Here is a 19,955-nt window from a genome sequence, read left to right as displayed (position 1 = left end):
AGACTGGATGGACCACACAGCAGACGCTGTTTCTGAGTCAGAAGCCCAGGAGGAGGAGGCATTGTGCCGCCTTCCCCCAGGGCCTCTCCCTTGGCTCTCAGCTGGCCATCCTCTCTTGGTGCTGCCCGTGGCTGCCCCTCTGTGCCTGTCTGTATCCCAGGCTCCTCTTACTCTGTTGGTAAGGATACCAGGGAGTCTCACTGGATAACCTGCCTGTGGCCTCATTCTCTGATTCATCTCTTTCTAGGCTCATCTCCACAGTCACATCTGAGACGTTGGGAGTTAGGACTTCAGGACAGACAGGCACTGGAGGGGGGCACAACTCAGCCCACCACTGGGTTTGACAAAGCACAGACTGTCTCCATGTACCAGCTTTTAAAAAGGCTTATTTCTTTTTATTTGTTTATTTATTTATTGCGAGTCTGGGGATGGAACCCAGGGGCATTCTACCTCCGATCTACACCCCCTGCCCTACTTTTTATTCTTTATTTTGAAACAGGGTCTCACTAAGTTACGGAGGACCTCACTAAATAGCTGAGGCTGTCCGCGAACCGTGATCCTCCTGTCTCAGCCTCCCAAATGCTGGGATTACAAGTGTGCACCACCACATCTGGCTAAAAAGGCTTGTTTCTGCTGAGAGCCCAGATGGGCTTTCCTTGCCTGTCTCCTGGGAGGTTGCACTGTGTCTCTCTCTCCCTGCCCAGAAGCCTCGTGGAGGCCTATGGTTTTAGCATGTGTAGTGGTGGTGCAGTGATGCTCAGACTTCCGGGTCAGCGATGCTCAGACTTCCGGGTCAGCGGCTGCCCACTGGGTCCTTCGGAGTCTGCACCGTGGGGGCGTCCTGCTTGGGGCCCCTCAGCACCCTCCTGATGTCTCCCTACCCCTGCTGACCAGGCCCGGATGGAGCTTTCCTGAGATGCCCCAGCCCATAGCACACCTTTTCCCTGTCTGTTAGAGTGTGGTACCCCAGGACGGGGCTGTTATTTTAGCCGTTTGCCAGCAACCTTCTGGTGTTCTCCAGGCTTGTGTCCTCAAGGTCGTCAGACAGTGTGATGTTAGGGTCAGAGTGGGAAGACACGGGCCTGGGTTGCCTTCCGAGAGAGAGCTGATTGAAGGGTTGCTGTTGGCCATTGATAACTCTCTTCAGGAAAAGAGACCCTGTGTCTCGCAGCTGAGCGGCCTGCCCAGGATTCATGTTCCTGACTGTGTTCGGATGTTCTTGGCCCCAGAATGCAGGTGCATCTAACAGTACAACCGGACCAACTCCCAGTTGCAACCTGTGGCAGTCCTGTGGGGTCCTGCCCTGTCCCGGCTGATGTGCTGGGGCTCCCATGGTGCCCGGGCTTTGCTCCCAGGCCCAGGTGATGTGGGTGGAGCTGAGAATCTGCAGCCTGCTGAGAGCCTGCTGAGAGCCACTCAGACTAGGATGGTCTTTTGGTTTTTGTTGTTATTGGTGGGTTTTTTTGTTTGTTTGTTTTTGTTTTTTGGTACTGAGAATTGAACGCAGGAGCATTCTGCTGCTGAGCTATACCTCCAGCCTCTTTCTTTTTGAAAGCGCATTTCTCTCTGCAGAGAGAAGTCTGCTATACTTTTCAATGGTTCATGGCTAGGATAAAGTCTTATTTTGTGTTGCAGCAAGAACACATTTTTGCTGTTCTTCCCTTCCGGCTTCCTGGAACCCAGGCTTACAGAGATGATTCTCCCTCCAGTGCCCCAGGGACAGAGCTCATCTGGTGGACCTGGGTTTGTGGATGAAGGGAAAGGCTTGTGAGCCACTGACTTCAGATAAATTCTGCTGAGAAAGTTTAGAGCTAGACAGTCATGCCAGGCCTTAGTGTGGAACACAGAATACTCTGTCTTGACATCCCTAGCCCCAAATTCCTCTGTTAAAGCCTTCGTCCAGCCAGGCGTGGCGGCGCACGTTTGGAATCCCATACTTGGGAGGCTGAGAAGGGAGAACTATAGGTTTACGGTCAGCCTCAGCTACTTAGTGAGGCCCTCTGCAACTCAGTGAGACCCTGCTTTAAATTAAGAATAAAAATAGGGCTGGGGGTGTAGCTTGGAGGTAGAATGCCCCTGGGTTCCATCCTACCACACACACACACACACACACACACACACACACACACACATACACACACACACCCCTTAATCCCCTCTGACTGTGTCTGGAGAAAGGGTCAGGAGCAGGGAATTTAGGTTAAACATGGGCGAGGCCCTAGTCTAGCAGGACTGTGGCCTGGTAGGGAGAGGATGAGATGGACACCATCCTTTCCTGTTCCCTCAGCCCAACCTTGTGGAGACCGAGCCAGAAGGAAGAGGACGGTCAGCCGCCCTGGGCTTGACACCTTCCGTGCGGTGCTGGAGGAGTGGATTTCCATTCTTTAAGCCACACGGTCTCTGGTGTGTTGTTACGGCAGCCTGAGCAGATTGCAGAGGGAACTCAGTTAACCTTGGCTGTGTTTCAGTCAAGCCAACTGTTTGAACATGAATACCCATTGGTATGCAAGCTGGTACTCCAGCCAGAGAAAGGCATTCTGTTGATCTTTTTTTTTTCTTTTTTTTGCGGTACTGGGGATGGAACCCAGGGGCATTCTACCTCAGAGCTACCACCCCAGCCCAAATTTGTATTCCTTATTTTGAAACAGAATCTCACTGAGTGGCAAAGGGCTTCACTAAGTAGCTGAGGCTGTCCGCAAACCTGGATCCTCCCGTCTCAGCCTCCCAAATGCTGGATTACAAGCATGCGCTACCATGCCCGGCTTGTTTATCTTTTGTTTTGTTTGTTTTTTTTTCAAATATGGAGGTTGAACTAAAGAGTACTCTCCCACTAAATTACACCCCTAGCTATTTATCTTTTTTTTTTTTTTTTAACCTGTGATGCTGGAGCTTGAACCCAGGGACATTCTACCTCTGACCTACACCCCCAGCTCTATTTTAATTTTTACTCTGAAGCAGGGTCTCACTAAGTTACAGAGGGCCTCGCTAAGTTGCTGAGGCTGGTCGAGAACCTGCAATCCTCCTGTCTCAGCCTCCCAAGTACCGGATTATAGGCATGCGCCATCACATCTGGTTCTACTTATCTTTCTAAAATATTCTTGTGTGTGTGTGTGTGTGTGTGTGTGTGTGTGTGTGTGTGTGTGTGTTTTACTGGGGGTGGAACCCAGGGTTTTTTCTACCTCCGGGCTATTCTCTGAGACCTATTTTTATACTTTATTTGAAAACGGGGTCTCACTACGTTGCTGAGAGCCTCACTAGGTAGCTGAGGCTGGCTTTGAACCTGTGCGGTCCTCCTGTCTCAGCCTCCCAAGCGCTGGGATTACAAGTGTGCGCCACCACGCCCGGCCTAAAATATTCTTGTCCTTCTTTTTCTTCCTCTAGCTTCATTGACATACAATAAACTGTACACGTTGGAAGTGAATCATTGGAGGAGGTCTGGCATATGTGCCTCCCTGTGAGACGTCACCACAGTCAAGATAAAAAGGGCATACCTGTCACTTCCACAAACCTCCCCGGGTCATTTCAGACCCACTCCCTCCTTCCCCTCCCCAGAAAACTGCTGACCTGCTTTCCGCCACTACAGATTAGCTTGCATTTTCTAAAATGTTTTATAAGTGGAATCATCCTCTCGATTTTCCCCTCGGCCTGGCTTCTCTCCCTGGCAGAGCTATTCTGAGAGCCGTCCAGGTTGCTGTGGCTATTGACGGTTCCCTCCTTTGCCGACTAAGAGCCACGGAGGGACGCCGTCCACTGAGCCATTTCCCCGTTAATGGACGCTTGGGTTGCGTCCAGTGGGTATATGTTTAATTTTTTAAGAGGCCGCCACGCCGCTTCCCAAGGCGGTGATGTCGCTTTCGCTGCCGCGCTGGGTCTGAGGGTCGCAGTCCTTCCGTTCCCTTGCTGCTGGGTGTGGGCAGGCCTGCTCACTGCAGCCGACCAATATCTCACCGTGGCTTTTGGACTTCACACACAAGAGAGGACTGGAAAGTTAGCACGTGGCCACTGCAAATCTATTTCAATTCTGGAGACACAAGGACACTGATAGCTGTAAGAATCTTCACTGCTTGACTATATGTAATAATGAAAAATTGGAAGTGGCCACTCTCCGTGATCATGAACTAAGTCATGATACCACGATATAGCGGCACGTGCAGCCTTCAGATGAACTAGACTTGTTGTCTGCTAATATGAAACATGAAAAAATGCTCATGAGCCAGGCATGGCAGCGCAGGCTTGGAACCCCAGCATTTGGGAGACAGACGGGAGGATTGCGGTTCCCGCACAGCCTCAGCTACTTAGGCCCTTTGCAACTCAGTGAGACCCTGTTTCAAAATAAAGAATAAGAAATAGGGCTGGGGGTGTAGCTCAGAGGTAGTGGGTTCAATCCCCAGTACTACAAAAAAAAAAAAAAAAAAAAGAATGCTTATGCCGGGTGTGGTGGTGCAAGTTTGTGATCCCAGCACTTGGGAGGCTGAGACAGGAGGATCGCACAGGTTTGAAGCCAGCCTCAGCTACTGAGTGAGGCTCTCAGCAACTCAGTGAGACCCTGTTTCCAAATAAAGTATAAAATAGGTCTGGGAGGATAGCCCGGAGGTAGAAGGCCCCTGGGTTTTACCCCCAGTACCACATGCACACACAAAAAATGCTTATGATATGATTAAGGAGCAGAAAAGGCAGGTCAGCAGGTCATATGTAGCCCTCCTGGGCTCTTCATGTATGCGCATGTGTGTGAATGAGGGGAGCTTGGAGATTGGAAGATGATGTAATACAGATGTTGCAGAGGGAAGGAAGGAGCCCCGAGTGTGGAACTGGAACACCTGAGCCCAGAGGTATCCTATCTCTGAGCATCACCCCAGCCTTTTTTATTTAGTTAGCTAGTTTTGTCTTTGAAACAGGGTCTCACTAGGTTGCTGAGGCTGCCCTCAAACCAGTGTTCCTCCTGTCTCAGCCTCCCAAGTCCTGGGGTTAGAGGCTACTCCACCCCCCACGCCTGGCTCGACCGCCTAGTCCTGAGATGGGGCAGGTGCCTGGTTGCCCACCCAGCAGCCTCTCACCCCTCCTTTTCTTGCCAGTAGAACCCAGTTATCTTTAAGAGTTGGATGGCAGTATACTCTCGGATGATGGCCCAGGTGGTAAATATTATGGTTCTAGGATATAATCCTAATAACTGTTTTGCTTGGCTGAGATTACTTTAGATGTGGGCACATGACCTTCTTTGACCCATTAGATGTGGCGGAAGGGCTGCAGGCCAGCTTCTAGAAAGGATATCCTCCAATACGAAAATCATAAAAGGAGCAAGCGCTTGATTTTTTTAACTTTTCTTTTTTTGTGTGGGGGTGGCTCTTCTGGGTAGTTGTATGAGAATTTAATGCCTGAACCTCTGGCAGACATCTGAGGCCGGGGTAGGAAAAGACAGGTTTCGAGTCAGCTGACCCTTGGCAGTACTTGAAAGACCTGGGGTCTTCGGGGAGTCATGGGACCCAAAGACAGAAGTGTGATTTTTGGAGCCAGGGAGTCTCGGCCTTGGTTTACGGCCCCGGGGGGCGGGGAATGCCATTCTGGGCCCGGTGGGAGTTTATCGGCGTCCTGGCCTCTGCCCACTACCCAGCACTGCATCTCCCCTCCCAGGTGTTAAGAGCCAGCAGCTGCAGATGTTGCCACGGGCCTGCAGCCGAGAAGCACAGCCCTAGAGTTCGGGTGTCGGAGGCAGTCAGTTTGCTTCACTTAAGCCTGCATAGCTGGATGGTGCTCTCTATGGCTGCGTGAGTCCTGATGGGCGCAGGAGCCCGGGCCACGCTTACCCCAGCAGAGCTGCAGCCTGTGTGCGGGCGCACGCAGTCGTGATGTCTGCCGACACCTGTGTATCCCGGCCACCCCCGCTGCCAGCCGGCTTGAGGCTTCTGAGTCTGCAGAGGTCGCGTTCTCAGAACCCAGCTTTCACTGTTTGAAGAGGAGGTCGTGGGCTTCTAGCACCACCTCTGGCTTCTGAGCATCTGGGCATGGCCGCTGAGCTGCTGGTGTTGTGCAGGGAAGAGGCAGCCCCGGCTTGGGGCTTGGGTTGACATTCCTGTGCACGTTGTTAACAGCCCCTTCCCAGACAGCCACCCAGAGCGGTGTCTGGACAGTCTCCTGCGCCTGTGCGCACAGCTCCCGTAGGGGACAGGAGGATGCACAGGTCCCATCGGAGCAGAGCAGGTGAGACCAGCACTGCACGCCTCAGCCGGAGACGGAGACGCTGAATCCCATGCCCGGTGCTCTGGCCCGGGCCTGTGCCCCTGGCTACCCCAGAGGCCTTCCCAGGGGGGATCTTGTGTGCGTGTGGCCCCAGACAGCTCTAGAAGGTGTTATGGGAAAAGAGATGACATTCAGCCCCACTCAGCAAGCCAGCTGTGCTCACCGGGGTGTGATTTTTGAATACTGACATCTGCCAATAAAACTTTGGGGATGGAAGTCTGTTTGGGGTTTGTAATGAGGCTCTCTTCCCAAGATGTTCTTTCTTCTCTCCCAGCTCTGACTTTAACAAATTGCTTTCCATTTAAGCTCTGTTGTTATTGGCTTGTCAAATATTTCCTTTGCAAGTGGGTTAAAATGTGTCTAAAGAGCAGGAAAGTACATTTCTAGAGACACGTCTTATATCGTTACTGCCGTTAGATCTTTAGCATGTCATTATAAATTCTTAAGTATTTTCCAGGGTGTGGTGACATACACCTGTAATCACAGGTACGGGGGCAGGGTAGTTAGGCAGGAGGATTCCAAGTTTCCGGCCAGCCTGGGTAATTTAGTGAGACCCCCTCATCTCCTGCACGGCTGTGATCCCAGTATCTGGGAGCCGAGACAGGAAGATCACAGGTGTGAGGCCAATCTCAGCAACTTGTGAGATTTTCAGCATCTTAGCATGACCCTGTTTCAAAATTTAAAAAAAAAATAAAATAGAGCTGGGATGTAGCTTGGAGGTAGAATGTCCCTGGGTTCAATCCCCAGGGTCAGTAAATAAACAAGCCAAACTAAAGGGCCAGGGATTGTAGCCGAGTGGTAGAGCGCCCCTGGAAACAGTCCCTGGTACTGCAGTAAATAAAAAACAATATTCCAGTGTCCCTGCATCTTAGCGTGCGCCGGGAGGCTTGGCCCAGGTTCTCAAGGGCGTGTGTCACCTCTTCAGCCTCTCCCTTAGTCTCTTACAGAACTGCTCCCTCCTCCCACCATTGTTGAGTGCGTCCAGCCTCAGTAGCTTTTCTCTTTTAACAGTACTGGGGATGAAACCGATGGGTGTTCTACCGCTGAGCTATACCACCAGTTGTTCCATTTTATCTTGAAAACAGGATCTCGCTAAGTTCCCACTCACCGGCCTCAAGCGCGCAATCCTTCTGCCTCAGCCTCCCGAGACCTGGGATCGTAGGCACGCACCACTGTGCCTGGCTGCTGTTAGCTTTTAACCCTCCCCCCAAATACAGAGGTTCCTCTGTGAGCCCCTGTGGTATACTTACCACGCCCATACGCTTTTCAACCCTAATCCTCCCAGATCGCTGCCCCCCCAGCCCCTTCACTGATGGTGTATGTTGCATGGTGTAGGCACATGTGGAAGATGTGCACGTGAGGATGTGTGTGTGCATGTGTGGGGTGTTAGTGTATGCATGTGTGGGTGCGTGTGTATGGGTGTATGCATGGGTGGGATGTGTGTGGGGCTGGATGCATTTCTATAGTGTGTGCGGTGGGGAAGTGTGTGGGCATGTGTGCGTGAGTACACACGTGCAGTTTGTGTGTGCGTGTGTGGGTGTGGGTGTGTGCGGGGTGTCTGCCGGTGAGGCCGGGTGCCCGCATGCTGGGCGTGACCGCGCACACGGGAGTGGCGCGTGCCGGCTGCTCCCGAGGCCAGCTTGCCTGCGTGAGGAAGCAGCCGCGGCGCTGGGTGGCCGGCCGTGGGCACTCGGGCCAGGGGCCGAGACCTGGGCTGCTTCAGAACCCACACTGCGTCACCGGGCACCTCCGCTGGCTTGCCGGGTCTTCTTTGGGCTTGCACCGGCAGAGCGTGCCCTCTGCACGGCGCTCTGGGCAAGGCTGTGAAGATGAGCTTCTGGGGCTGCCCTCCCCCCCCCCCCCGGCCTTCAGCGCTGCCCCTCCAGCCAGAGCAGGCGCGGTGCGGGGTGGCCAGCTGCTGGCCGGCCCTGTTGGAAGAGCATCTGCAGCCCCTTCACCTTCACACCACTGGGGAGCCCAGCGTGGGCACGCTCCATCATCCCAGTACTCGGGAGGCTGAGGCAGGAGGATCAGAGGAGCAGGTGAGGCTAGTATGTAATTTAGCAAGATACCGTATCAAAATTAAAATCTCTAAAAGGCCTGGGAATGTAGCTCAGTGGTAGAGCACTCCTGGGTCAAATTCCCAGTTCTGTACAAAAACAAACAACTTTCTGCTGGTGCATACACTCAGCCTTCCCTCGTCTCCCCACCAAACAGCCAGACCTGCTCCTGAAGTACAAGCTGGGCGTGGTGGTGCACTATAATCCCAGGACTTGGGAGGCTGAGACAGGAGGATCACAGGTTCAAGGGCAGCCTCTGCAAGCCTTGAGACGCTTATCAACCTAGCAAGACCCTGTCTCAAAAAAAAAAAAAAAAAACGAGTTGGAGGTGTGGCTCAGAGGTAGAAAGCCCCTGAGTTCAATCCCTGGTACCCCCCCTGCAAAATGCACAAGTTAGGACAAGCCTTAATTAGAACATAAAGGTGAGCCGGGCGTGGTGGCACACGCTTGTAATCCCTGCGCTTGGGAGGCTGAGACAGGAGGATCGCAAAGGTTCGAAGCCAGCCTCAGCTACTGAGTGAGGCTCTCAGCAACTTAGTGAGACCCTGTTTCCAAATGAAATATAAAAATAGGTCTGGGAGTATAGCCCGGAGGTAGAAAGCCTCAGGGTTCCACTCCCAGTACCACCAAAAAAAAAAAAAAAAAAAAAAAAAAGAACATAAAGGTGAGTCAAAAGAAATAATTTCAAGAAACTTTTTATGTTTGTGGTACAGGGGATGGAACCCAGGGGCATCCTACCTCTGAGCTACACCCCCAGCCCTGTTCTTCATTGTTTATTTTGAAACAGGATCTCATTGAGTTTCAAAGGGCCTCACTAAGTAGCTGAGGCTGTCCTCCAACCACGATCCTCCTGTCTCAGCCTCCCAAATGCAGGGATTACAAGTGTGAGCCACCACGCCCGGCTCTCAAGAAATCTTTAAAAGAAAGAATAGTGCGGTGGGGCTGCGAGCCCTGCTCCTCGCCCGTGGCCGCTCCACGGGCCTGGGCCTGTGCTTCACCCTCGCAGGGCTGATTAACTGCGTGTGAGCACAGAGCGTGGTATTTCAGCTGCTGACCTTTCGGAGAAGGAAGCGCCTGTTTACCTAGAGGTTGTGGCAGTGTCACTCCCCTGCATAAACAGGCAGCTCCCCGTGGAGTCCGCCTCCTGCAGCTCTGGGGCCCTGCTTCCCCGCTCCTCTCTCTCAGCCGCCCTCTCCCGGTCCCCCAAGTCTCTGCCATTGCAGGGAAGGCGGGTCCTTGGGCCCCCAGCGTGGGGGAGGCCGGCCCGCCTGTCCTTGCTCAGCGTCTCTTCCGAGCTGTCTAAAGGGCACTGCTGCTGTCCCTTGGCAAGGCCGCGGCTGAGTGTTGGCGCTCACGCCACCTGTCCGGTCTGACTCACCGAGCCGTTTTACAGCTTGGTTTTCCACGGCATGAAAAGAGCAGCCTCATAAAGATGACCGACTTCCAGAAGGAAGATAGATGTGCCAGTGTTTCACCACGTGAACGTGGGCCCTTGGCGCTGGACAAGAGACGTGTGTGTGTGTGGGGTGTGGGGGGGTGCTGGGGCATTCTACCTCCAAGCTGTATCCCCAACCCTACTTTTTATTTATTTTGAAACCGTCTCACTGAGTTGCACAGGGCCTCGCTAAGCAGCTGAGGCTGGCTTTGAACCATGGTCCTCCTGTCTCAGCCTCCTGATGCTGGGATGACAGTCGGCTAGCTCGCATTTCTTTACTTGGCTCCGTTGCTGGCTCTGCAGGAGAGGGCCTGGTCTGTCTCTTTCTGGGGACTTAAAAAAATTTTTTTTTAATTTACTTTACAGGCTAACTTGGTAAAATTAAACATAATTCTTCTTCTTTCTGCCCATATTATTAAATTATCTTTTGGGGAAAAAAAAACATTTTTAATGGTGGTAAAATATACATGTTTACCATCTGAGCTGTTTTTTAAGTCTGTTAAATTACCTTTTGAGTTTGTGGTCTAGCCTTTTGGAATTTTTTATCATATTTCCTTCATGAAACCTTTAAAAATCCGTTTGAGGGTCCTGGAGACTATCAGACTGTCAGATTGTGTGAGGTCCAAGGGAAACAGAGGCGTGGAGATTTTCCTAGGGGGACAAATCGAGAGGCTTTCTTGGCCTCTATCAATGAAGCAGAGATAAAATTCCAGCCTGTGGGGTGTGTGTGTGTGTGTGTGTGTGTGTGTGTGTGTGTGTGTGTGTGTGTATTGAACTCAGGGGCATTCTACTTCCAAGCTACAACCCAGCCCTATTTTATTTTATTTCATTTTCTTTGTGTGGTACTGGGGATGGAACCCAGGAGCATTCTATTTCTGAGCTACACCCCCAACCCTATTTGTTATTCTTTATTTTGAAACAGGGTCTCACTGCGTTGCAGAGGGCCTCACTGAGTACCGGGGACTGGTCGTGAACCACAGTCCTCCTGCCTCAGCCTCCCAAATGCTGGGATGACAAGTGTGCACCACCACATCTGGCTTTCTGTTTTATTTTTTAGTTTGAAACAGGGTCTTACTAAGTAGCTGAGGCTGGCCACAAACCTGTGATCCTTCTGTCTCAGCCTCCCAAGTACTCGGATTACAAGTATGTGTCCCCACGCCCAGTTTATAAACATTGTTTTATTCTTGCATTTTGTTACTTGTTTACTGGGTTGCTTATTCTTTTTGGTGCTCAGGATACAACTTGTGTTAAGTAGCACTCTGCCACTGAGCTACAGCCCCAGACATTATTATTTTGTTTTAAGGCCAACCTCCTGAGCCTGGACTATAACGAGGTCAAAAGTGTTGTAATTATATTTTAATTATAGTTCTAGGTGTGCTTTCAGAAGAGTACAGCCCCTGAGTGAAATAAGGAACTTTGATTTCCTGCTTAATCATAGATTTTCCTTCCCATTTATAGTGCTTTAAAAAGTGATTTTGAAAACATGGTCATTTTTCCTTCCAGATTCATCTGTGTCTCTGAGATATTTATTCTCCAGTCGTAGAACATTTCTCAGAATCCACACATATTAAGCTTACTAGCCAGCCAATTTGGGTTTCTAGTTTTCTAAAAACCCCACTTGAATCATGAAAAGGCACCGGGAGTTTCTGCTGAGCTCTTCTCACTAGAAAAGATGCTTGCCAGTGCCCAGATAGGGGGTGGAGAGAGAAGGACAGAATGAGGGCGCTCCCCTCCCGAGCCAGGGTGCCAGTCCTGGCAGCTCTTGGAGAGGGTGCGAACCAGGGAGAACGGGAAGAGAGGCTGCCCTGTGTGGGCCCTGTTCCAACCCAAGGAAGAAAACTCACTGCAGCAGAGAAAACAAGCCTCCTGGATTAGAGCGCAGCGCTCCTGTCTCCTCTGCTGCAGGGTGAATTGGACAGAGACCGGTGGTGGCGCGTGCTTGTAACCCCAGCATTACCCAGCATTCGGGAGGCTGAGACAGGAGGATCGCAGTTCGCAGACAGCCTCAGCTACTTAGTGAGGCCCTTTGCAATTCAGTGAGACCATTTCAAAGTAAATGGGGGAAAAAATAGAGCTGGGTGTGGAACTCAGAGGTATAGTGCCCCTGGATTCCATCCCAGTATCACCAAAAAAAAGGCAGAAGCTGGCCCTGTGAGCTGGGGCTTCCTTCTTGACGTCCAAACACTTCACACCCTTGTGGGTTTTTAGCCAGGTTTAGCGGTAACAATGGGGCAAAGGGCGAAGGAGCCGCCAAGAATAAAAACGACTGCCTGGAACCCGGTTTATTTTTGTAGTAGTGGGGATGGAAGCCAGGGGCCTTCTCCCTCTGAGCTATACTCCCAGCCCTATTTTATTTTTCATTTTAAACAGGATCTAAATAGAATGTACTAATTCAATGAAAAGGAAACACATACACACCACACACACACACACACACACACACACACACACACACACACACGCTTCCAAGCCCTGGGACATGGTTATTGTGCTAATTAGAAACTGAAAGCTCACTCTTAGGAGAGGCTGGACCATGGCCACCGGCCTCTTGGGGATTTGCTGAAATATGCCCCATTGTTCTCTGGTCAGGAAGGGGTCTTCACTGTGGTCCAGGAAGGGTCTGGCATGCAGGACCCTCTAGTTCATTGTTCATAAGCCTTCACCAGCAAGAACAATTGCCACAAAACACAATCTTTTTTTAATTGTGGCTAGATATACACGATATAAAAGCTATCCTTTTAACTTTAATTTTTATTTTTTTCATAGACATGGGATCTTGCTATTGCTACATTGCCCAGGTTGGCCTTGAATTCCTGGGCTCCAACAGTGCTCCTGCCTCAGCCTCCCCAAATGGCATCCACCTTAACTTTTTTTTTTTTTGCGGAACTGGGGCGTTGAACCCAGGGGCATTCTACCTCTGAGCTCCGCCCCCAGCCCTATTTTTTCTTTTATCCTTAATTTTGAAACAGGGTCTCACTAAGATGTGGAGACCTCACTAAGAAGCTGAAGCTGCCCACAAACCTGCAATCCTCCTGTCTCAGCCTCCCAAGTACTGGTATTATAAGTGTGTGCCACCATGTCTGGCTTACCTTAACATTGTGTGTGTGTGTGTGTGTATGTGTGTGTGTGTGTGTGTTACTGGGGATGGAACCCAGAGGCTTTCTACCTCCAGGCTATACTCCCAGACCTATTTTATATTTTATTTGGAAACAGGGTCTCACTGAGTTGCTGGTTTGAACCTGCGCGATCCTCCTGTCTCAGCCTCCCAAGCGCTGGGATTGTGAGCGTGTGCCACCACGCCCGGCTTACCTTAACATTAAGTACTCTCTTATTTTGTAAACATCACTGCTGTCCATCTCCAGAATGATTTATTTCTCAAATTGAACTTTGTAGCCATTAAATAATAACTCCCCATTCCCCTCCCTCCCAGTCCCTCTGACCAGCCTTCTTCTCTCCGACTCTGTGAATTCACATACTCTAGGGTCTCCTGTACGTGATACTGTGCAGTATTGTTTCATTTATGACTAGCATGTTTCATTTACCATAAAGCCCTCAAGGTTTATTCATGTGGAGCATGAGTCAGAATTTCCTTCCTCTTTCAGGCTGAATAATATTCCACTGTATGTGGGTACATATTTTGTTGATCCATTCACCCATCAGCGGACATTGGGGCTGTTTCTACGGTTGGACTATTGTCAGTAACGCTGCCATGAACGGGCGTGTGCAAACACCTGCTATGTCCCTGGTTTCACCTCTCTTGGCGATATACCGGACGTGAGCTTGCTGGATCCTCTGATACTTTGATAACCAAATAAAATGCTCAGCCTTCGGAGGAGCCCGTGCACCGTGTTCACAGTGGCCGTGCCGGGCGTGGCAGGGGCTGCTCCTTGTAGGACACCGTTTTTTATAGCAGGGATAACTATGGACCTCCAACTCGATCTCCCCGCACACAGGGGAAGCGTGGAACCCCGTGCCCGCCGAGGCCTACCTCGGAGGCCTGGCCGTGGCTGGCTGCGCCGGTCTGGCACCCTTGCTCCATTCGCTGGCATCAGAGGCGGCACCTCACACGCGCAGGACTTCCGAGGGCCTGACCAGAGAAAACAGCGGCGAGAGGGAAGGAATAAATTACTGGATAATGTTCATTCCTTTAGCCTAACACAGGTCATACTATGTTTACATAACTTTTATTACATTATATTATTAAAGCTTTTATTTTCTTCTTATTATTTCGTGTGGTACTAGGGGTTGAACCCAGGGGCATCTACCTCTGAGCTGCACCTCCAGCCCTTTTGTTATATTTTGTTTTGAAACAGGCTCTCGCTAGATCGCTGAAGGTCTCCACGCCACCGCTGAGGCTTATCTCAAATCTACAGTCCTACTGCCTAAGCCTCCCAAGTACTAATATTACAGGCATGCGCCACCACACCCAGTTCTATTTCATTATTTTGTTAATATTTTACTGTGCCTTTATTTTTATGGTACTGGGAATGGAGCTACACCCCCAATCCTATTTTTTATTCTTTATTTTGAAACAGGGTCTCACTGGGTTGCAAAGAGCCTCACTAAGTTGCTGAGGCTGTCCGCGAACCTCTATCCTCCTGTCTCAGCTTCTTGAATGCTGGGATTATAAGCATGCACCACCATGCCTGGCACTGTGCCTAATTTATAAATCAAACTTTTATTATAGGTGTCTGGGTATTGGCAAAAAGTTATAGAGCTCAGTGTTATCCACGGTGCCGGGCATCCCCTGGGGCCTTGGGTCCTGTCTTCTTGCGGATGGTGGGGGCACTGTAGTTACATTTCTGTGAGAAGAGGTGCAGGAATCAGAATAGGGAAGGTTATGCCCTGGAAACAGACAAGCTCTAAGTCTCAGTGACTTTTACAACATGGTTTATTTTTGGCACTCTACCTCTGAGCTATGCCTCCAGCCCTTTATAATTTTTGTTTCAAAACAAGGTCTTGCAGCCAGGTGTGGTGGCAAGCGCCTATAATCCAGGACTTAGGAAGCTGAGACAGACAAGAGGATCGCAGGTTCGAGGACAGCCTCAGCAACTTAGTGAGACTCTTTTCCAAATTTAAAATAAAAGTAGGGCTAGGGGTGTAGCTTGAAGGTAGAATGCCCCTGGGTTCCATCTCAGTACTAAAAAAAAAAAGAGAGAGAGGTAAAGAAAAGAAATAGGGTCTTGCTAGGTTGCTGAGTCTTGCTACATTGCTGAAGCTGTTCTTGAACCTGGGATCCTCCTGTCTCAGCCTCGCAAGCACTGAGATTACAGGCGTGCACCCCCCCCCCCCCCCCCCCCGGCCAGAGTGGCTTTTGTTTTTGTTTTGCGCCGGGGGGTTGAACCCAGAGGTGTTCAACACTTGAGCTCTCTGACACATAACCCTGGCCCGATTTCATTATGTTATTTTGAAACAGGGCCTCACTAAGTTGCTGAAGCTGGCCACAAACCTGCGATCCCCCTGTCTCAGCCTCCCGGGCCCTGGGATGACAGGTGTGTGCCACCACGCCTGGCCAGAAGGCTTGTGCGAAGCTTGTCCTCAGGACTGACCGCGTTGATGCTTGCTGGGGGACGGTCACCTGCCCCTCCCGCTGGCCTCCCTGTGTGTTTGAAAATAACCCTCATAAAGCGTGCCGTCCCCGTGCACTGCCGTTTGCCGTATCTGCTGCACCATCAGTTTGTTCCTGTTTGCCGTCACACTCTGTGACCTAAGTGGCCTCCTCAGTTCTTTTGCTTAAAATACAGCCCATTATTCAGATTATTTTGTTGGCTTTTTTAAAGATTTTGTTTGTTTTTTTGGCAGTACTGGGGATGGAACCCAGGGGCATTCTACCTTTCAGCTATACCCCCAGCCCTATTTTTTTAGTCTTTATTTTGAAACAGGGTCTCACTGAGTTGCAAGGGGCCTCACTAAGTAGCTGAGGCTGCCTGCGAATCGCGATCCTCCTGTCTCAGCCTCCCGAATGCTGGGATGACAAGCGTGCGCGACCACGCCCGGCTTGTTTTAAGATATTAGACTTTCCATAAGCATTGCTTTAAAATATTTTTGACTAGGCGTGGTGGACAGCCTCAGCTACTTAGGACCTTTGCAACTCAGGGAGACCTTATTTAAAAATAAAGAATAAAAAATAGGGCTGGGGTGTAGCTTGGAGGTTTTCCATCCCCAGTACCACACACAAAAAAAGGTAACCTCCAGTTATATCTATTTTTTAATTTATTTATTTTTAACCAAGAGGTATTTGACCTCCACCTTATACCTCAGCCCAACTTTATTTCTTATTTGGAAACAGTGTCTTACTCAGCTGCAGAGTCTGGCTACTGACCTTAATTCCTCCTGTCTCAGCCTCCCAAGTCGTGGGATTACAAGTGTATGCCATATCTGAATTCCCAGCCTTTTTCTATTTTGAAGTAGTGTCTCCCTTAATTAGCCCAGAACGGCCTCCATTTAGCTGTCCTCCTGTCTCAGCTTCTTTGGGGCCCAGCTATATCTAAATATCTGTGTGTGTGTGTGTGTGTGTGTGTGTGTGTGTGTGTGTGTGTGTTACTAGAAATCGAAGCTAGGGATATTCTACTTCTGAGATACACTTCTAGCCCCCCCCCCTTTCTTTTTCTTTTTTAAAACAGGATCTTAACTAAGTTGCGGAGGGCCTCACTAAGTTCCTGTGTCTGGGTGCAAACCTGCTATCCTCCTGTCTCAGCCTCCCGAGTACTGGGGTTACCAGCACGCACTACTACACCTGGTTTATACCTAATTTTTTTTTGTGTGTGTGTGGTACTGGGGGTGGAACCCAGGTTTTTTTTTTCTTTTTTACCTCCACACTATACTCCCAGACCTATTTTGTACTTTATTTGGAAACAGGGTCTCACTAAGTTGCTGAGAGCCTCACTAAGTAGCTGAGGCTGGCTTTGAACCTGTGCGATCCTCCCGTCTCAGCCTCCCAAGTGCAGGGATTACAAGCGTGTGCCACCACGCCCGGCTGTACTTAATCTTTTAAAAGATGCTGTTTTACTGAATTTAAGAGCTCATTGAGACCACACTCTCCTTTATTTTTATTTATTTTTTTATTTTTGCGGTTCTGGGGATGGAACCCAGGGGCATTCGACCACAGAGTTACACCCCCTGCCCTATTTTTTATTCTTTATTTTTAAACAGGGTCTCACTAAGTTGCAGAGGGCCTAAGTAGCTGAGGCTGGCCGCAAACCGCGATCCTCTAGTCTCAGGCTCCAGAATGCTGGATTACAAGCGTGTACCACCACACCCGATTGAGACCATACTCTTCTGATGAAAAATATTAATTCCCTCCTCTTGCCTCTATCACCTGCATAATCTCAGTGTGCAGTTCAGAGTTGGATCATTTCCTTTGTTTATAAGAAGAAAGCTGTCATAGCCCGGGGGCCCGGGGTGATGCCAGCAGATGTCCTAGCCCCCTGCACACGCTGAGGTCAGCAGAGATGAACCAGATAGTCCCTCTCCTCAGGCTGGGGCGAGGAGGTGCCCTGCCCAGGAGGGGACACCAGCTGATCACAGAGAGAGAGAGGGCGGGTGGGAGGGCGTCCAGATGAGCAGCGGAGGACAAGCGGGGGCCACAGATTGTTCAGTGCTGGGACAAAGCCTGAAGCCGGGCTGTTAAGAACCAGGGTCAGCGAAGCAGGCGGGGGCAGTGCTGCGGGTCCTTTGGCCATCAAGAAACCGGGGTTTACCCTGTCGGCTTTCAACAAACGTACATGAGAGCCAGTGTGGTGGTACATGCTCGTAATCCCAGTACTTGGGAGGCTGAGACAGGAGGACCACTGGTTCAAGGACAGCCTCAGCAAGTAGTGAGACACTCAGCAACCTAGTGAGACCCTGTTTCAAAATTAAAATAGGGCTGGGGGGCCGGGCGCGGTGGGCACGCTCGTCATCCCCGCGCTCGGGAGGCGGAGACAGGAGGAGCGCGCAGGCTCGAAGCCAGCCGCGCGCACTGGCTTAGGAGACCCTGTTTCCAAATAAAAATGTAAAAATAGGTCTGGGAGTGTAGCCCGGAGGTAGAAGGGCTTCCAGGAACCCCAGTACCACCAATAAATAAATAAATAAATAAATAAATAAATAAATAAATAAATAAATAAATAAATAAAATAGGGCTGGGGGTATAGCCCAGAGGAAGAAAATCCCTGGGTTCAGTCCCTACTCACACACACACACACACACACAAACACACACACACACACACACGCACACACGGTGTTTGTGTATGGGGTGTATGTGTATTTATATATATGAGAAAACAGATGAACTAGTGATGTGGTTTGTCTGACCCTAATGTCAGACACTCCGGAAACGTCCGGTCCACACACGAGATGCCGTGAAGAAGAGCAGCCGTGCCCGTGGCTCTCTGGTCTTGGGTGCAGTGTGTGCCCAAGGGGCATTCACAGGACACGCTACGTGTCCCACCGAGGGAATCCTCGCTCAGCATACCGTCCCCACTGGGTGTTCGCCCTCCTCCCGTCAGAGTCGGGTCCCTCCCAGCCTGGTGCCTGTGTCGCCTCGATGCACCATCGGCGTAGGGGGGCCCCTGGGGCCACCTGGCCCAGAGCTGAAGGACCGCAGCGTAGTTCAGGCCTCTTCTGAGCAAGTCAGGGGCGTCCACGGCACACGCCGGGGTCTTCTCCGGGATCAGGGGTTGTTGACCCCGCACAGCCAGGTCCTACCGGGTCTTTTCGTCTCGTGTGGACTGGTGGCTTCTGGATGCAGAGGCGCACGCAGCCCTCACCTGCGCGTGGTTTCCAAGGTGCGACCCAGAAGCTGCCAGTGGTGGGGAAGTCATCCTGCTGCCTGGCCCCTTTGCAGCACTGGCTGGGCTTCCCCAGGCCCCAGCGCCTGGCCCCGGGCCACCCTGGGCCCTCCGCGTGCGGTCCCTCTTTCCCGCTCCCATGACTCTTTCTTCCGGCCGCACCGTGGTCCTCTTGCCCGGGCAGCTTGACTTTCCGTGACCAGTGACCCTGGCGCCTTCCTCATTGTGCTTCCTGGTTCCCCAGGCTCTCCAGAGCAACCTGAAGTACTCCTTGTTACCCAGACGGCTCCTGATCAGCAAGAGGCTGGCCCAGTGTCTGCACCCTGCCCTGCCCAGCGGCGTGCACTTAAAAGCTCTGGAAACCTACGAAATTATCTTCAAAATCGTGGGGACCAAATGGCTGGCCAAAGACCTGTTCCTGTACAGGTACGATTGCTTCTATACCACGGTATTCGTGTGTGTGTGTGTGTGTGTGTGTGTGTGTGTGTGTGTGTGTACTTCCAAGCTATACCCCGGCCCTTTTTATTTTGAAACAGGGTTTCACTGGGTAGCTGAGAGTCTTGTTGGGTTGCTGAGGCTGGTCTGCGATCCTCCTGTCTCAGCCTCACATACTGCAGTGCTTTCTATAACTCGAATGATCCTATTTCAGTTATAATAGAAGAAAATGGCAGACAAGCAAAATATGTGTGAGGGAGAGGACTATGTAACAGTAAGCCGTGCACCATCACCGGGGCCATCGGGGTCCCCTCGGGAGCATTGCCCGGACACTAAGTGTGTTTTAAGGGGAACCCAGATGAACACACAGCTCCGTGGCCTGCCCCAAACAGGGCTTCGTAACCAACTCAGGTCAAACATGCACTTATATCGCCAGTTCAAAGGACAGTCTGTGGCTCTTTGAAGTTCCCTCCTGGCTGGACACAGTGGTGCACACCTGTAATCCCAGTACTTGGGAGCCTGAGAGGGGAAGATCGCAGGTTTGAAGCCAGCATACGGTAACTTAGCAAGACTCTGTTTCAAAAGAAAAAGTAAAATACGGCCAGGCATGGTGGTGTACACTTGTAATTTCGGTACTTAGGAGGCTGAGGCAGGAGGATCACAGGTTCAAAGTCAGCCTCAGTTTCTTAGTGAGGCCCTCCTCAACTTAGTGAGACCCTGTTTCCAAATAAGAAAATCAGGCTGGGGGTTTAGCTCAGAGGTAGAGTGCCTGTGGGTTCAATCCCCAGTGCCATAAATAAATAAATAAATAAATAAATAAATAAATAAATAAATAAATAAAGTAAGTAAGTAAGTAAGTAAGTAAGTAAGTAAGTAAGTAAGTAAGTAATAGGGCTGGGGTGTAGTTCAGAGGTATACTGCCCCTGGATTCAATTGCTAGCACCGCAAAGTTAAATTTAATTAATTAATTTTAAAAATTCTCTTCTGGGACTGTGGGTGTAGTTTGGGGGTGAGGTACTTG

At 50.6% G+C, this 19,955-nt stretch overlaps 1 protein-coding gene across 1 annotated transcript in view; it reads left to right on the top strand.

Annotated features, from left to right (window-relative positions):
* The window catches only part of DOP1B (DOP1 leucine zipper like protein B), a gene marked incomplete at both ends in the record, with an annotated part of 124,094 nt that overhangs the window by 8,600 nt on the left and 95,539 nt on the right, over nt 1–19,955 (top strand). Inside the window, one exon of the mRNA XM_080695713.1 lies at nt 18,744–18,925. Within this exon, the coding sequence (XP_080551839.1) occupies nt 18,744–18,925 (182 nt within the window). The remainder of the gene's footprint in view (nt 1–18,743; nt 18,926–19,955) is intronic.

This window comes from Muscardinus avellanarius, assembly GCF_963383645.1.
Source record: "Muscardinus avellanarius genome assembly, chromosome: 5".
NCBI lineage: Eukaryota > Metazoa > Chordata > Mammalia > Rodentia > Gliridae > Muscardinus > Muscardinus avellanarius.
Note: the sequence above shows the minus strand (reverse complement) of the source record. Positions and strands in the feature narration are given on the sequence as shown.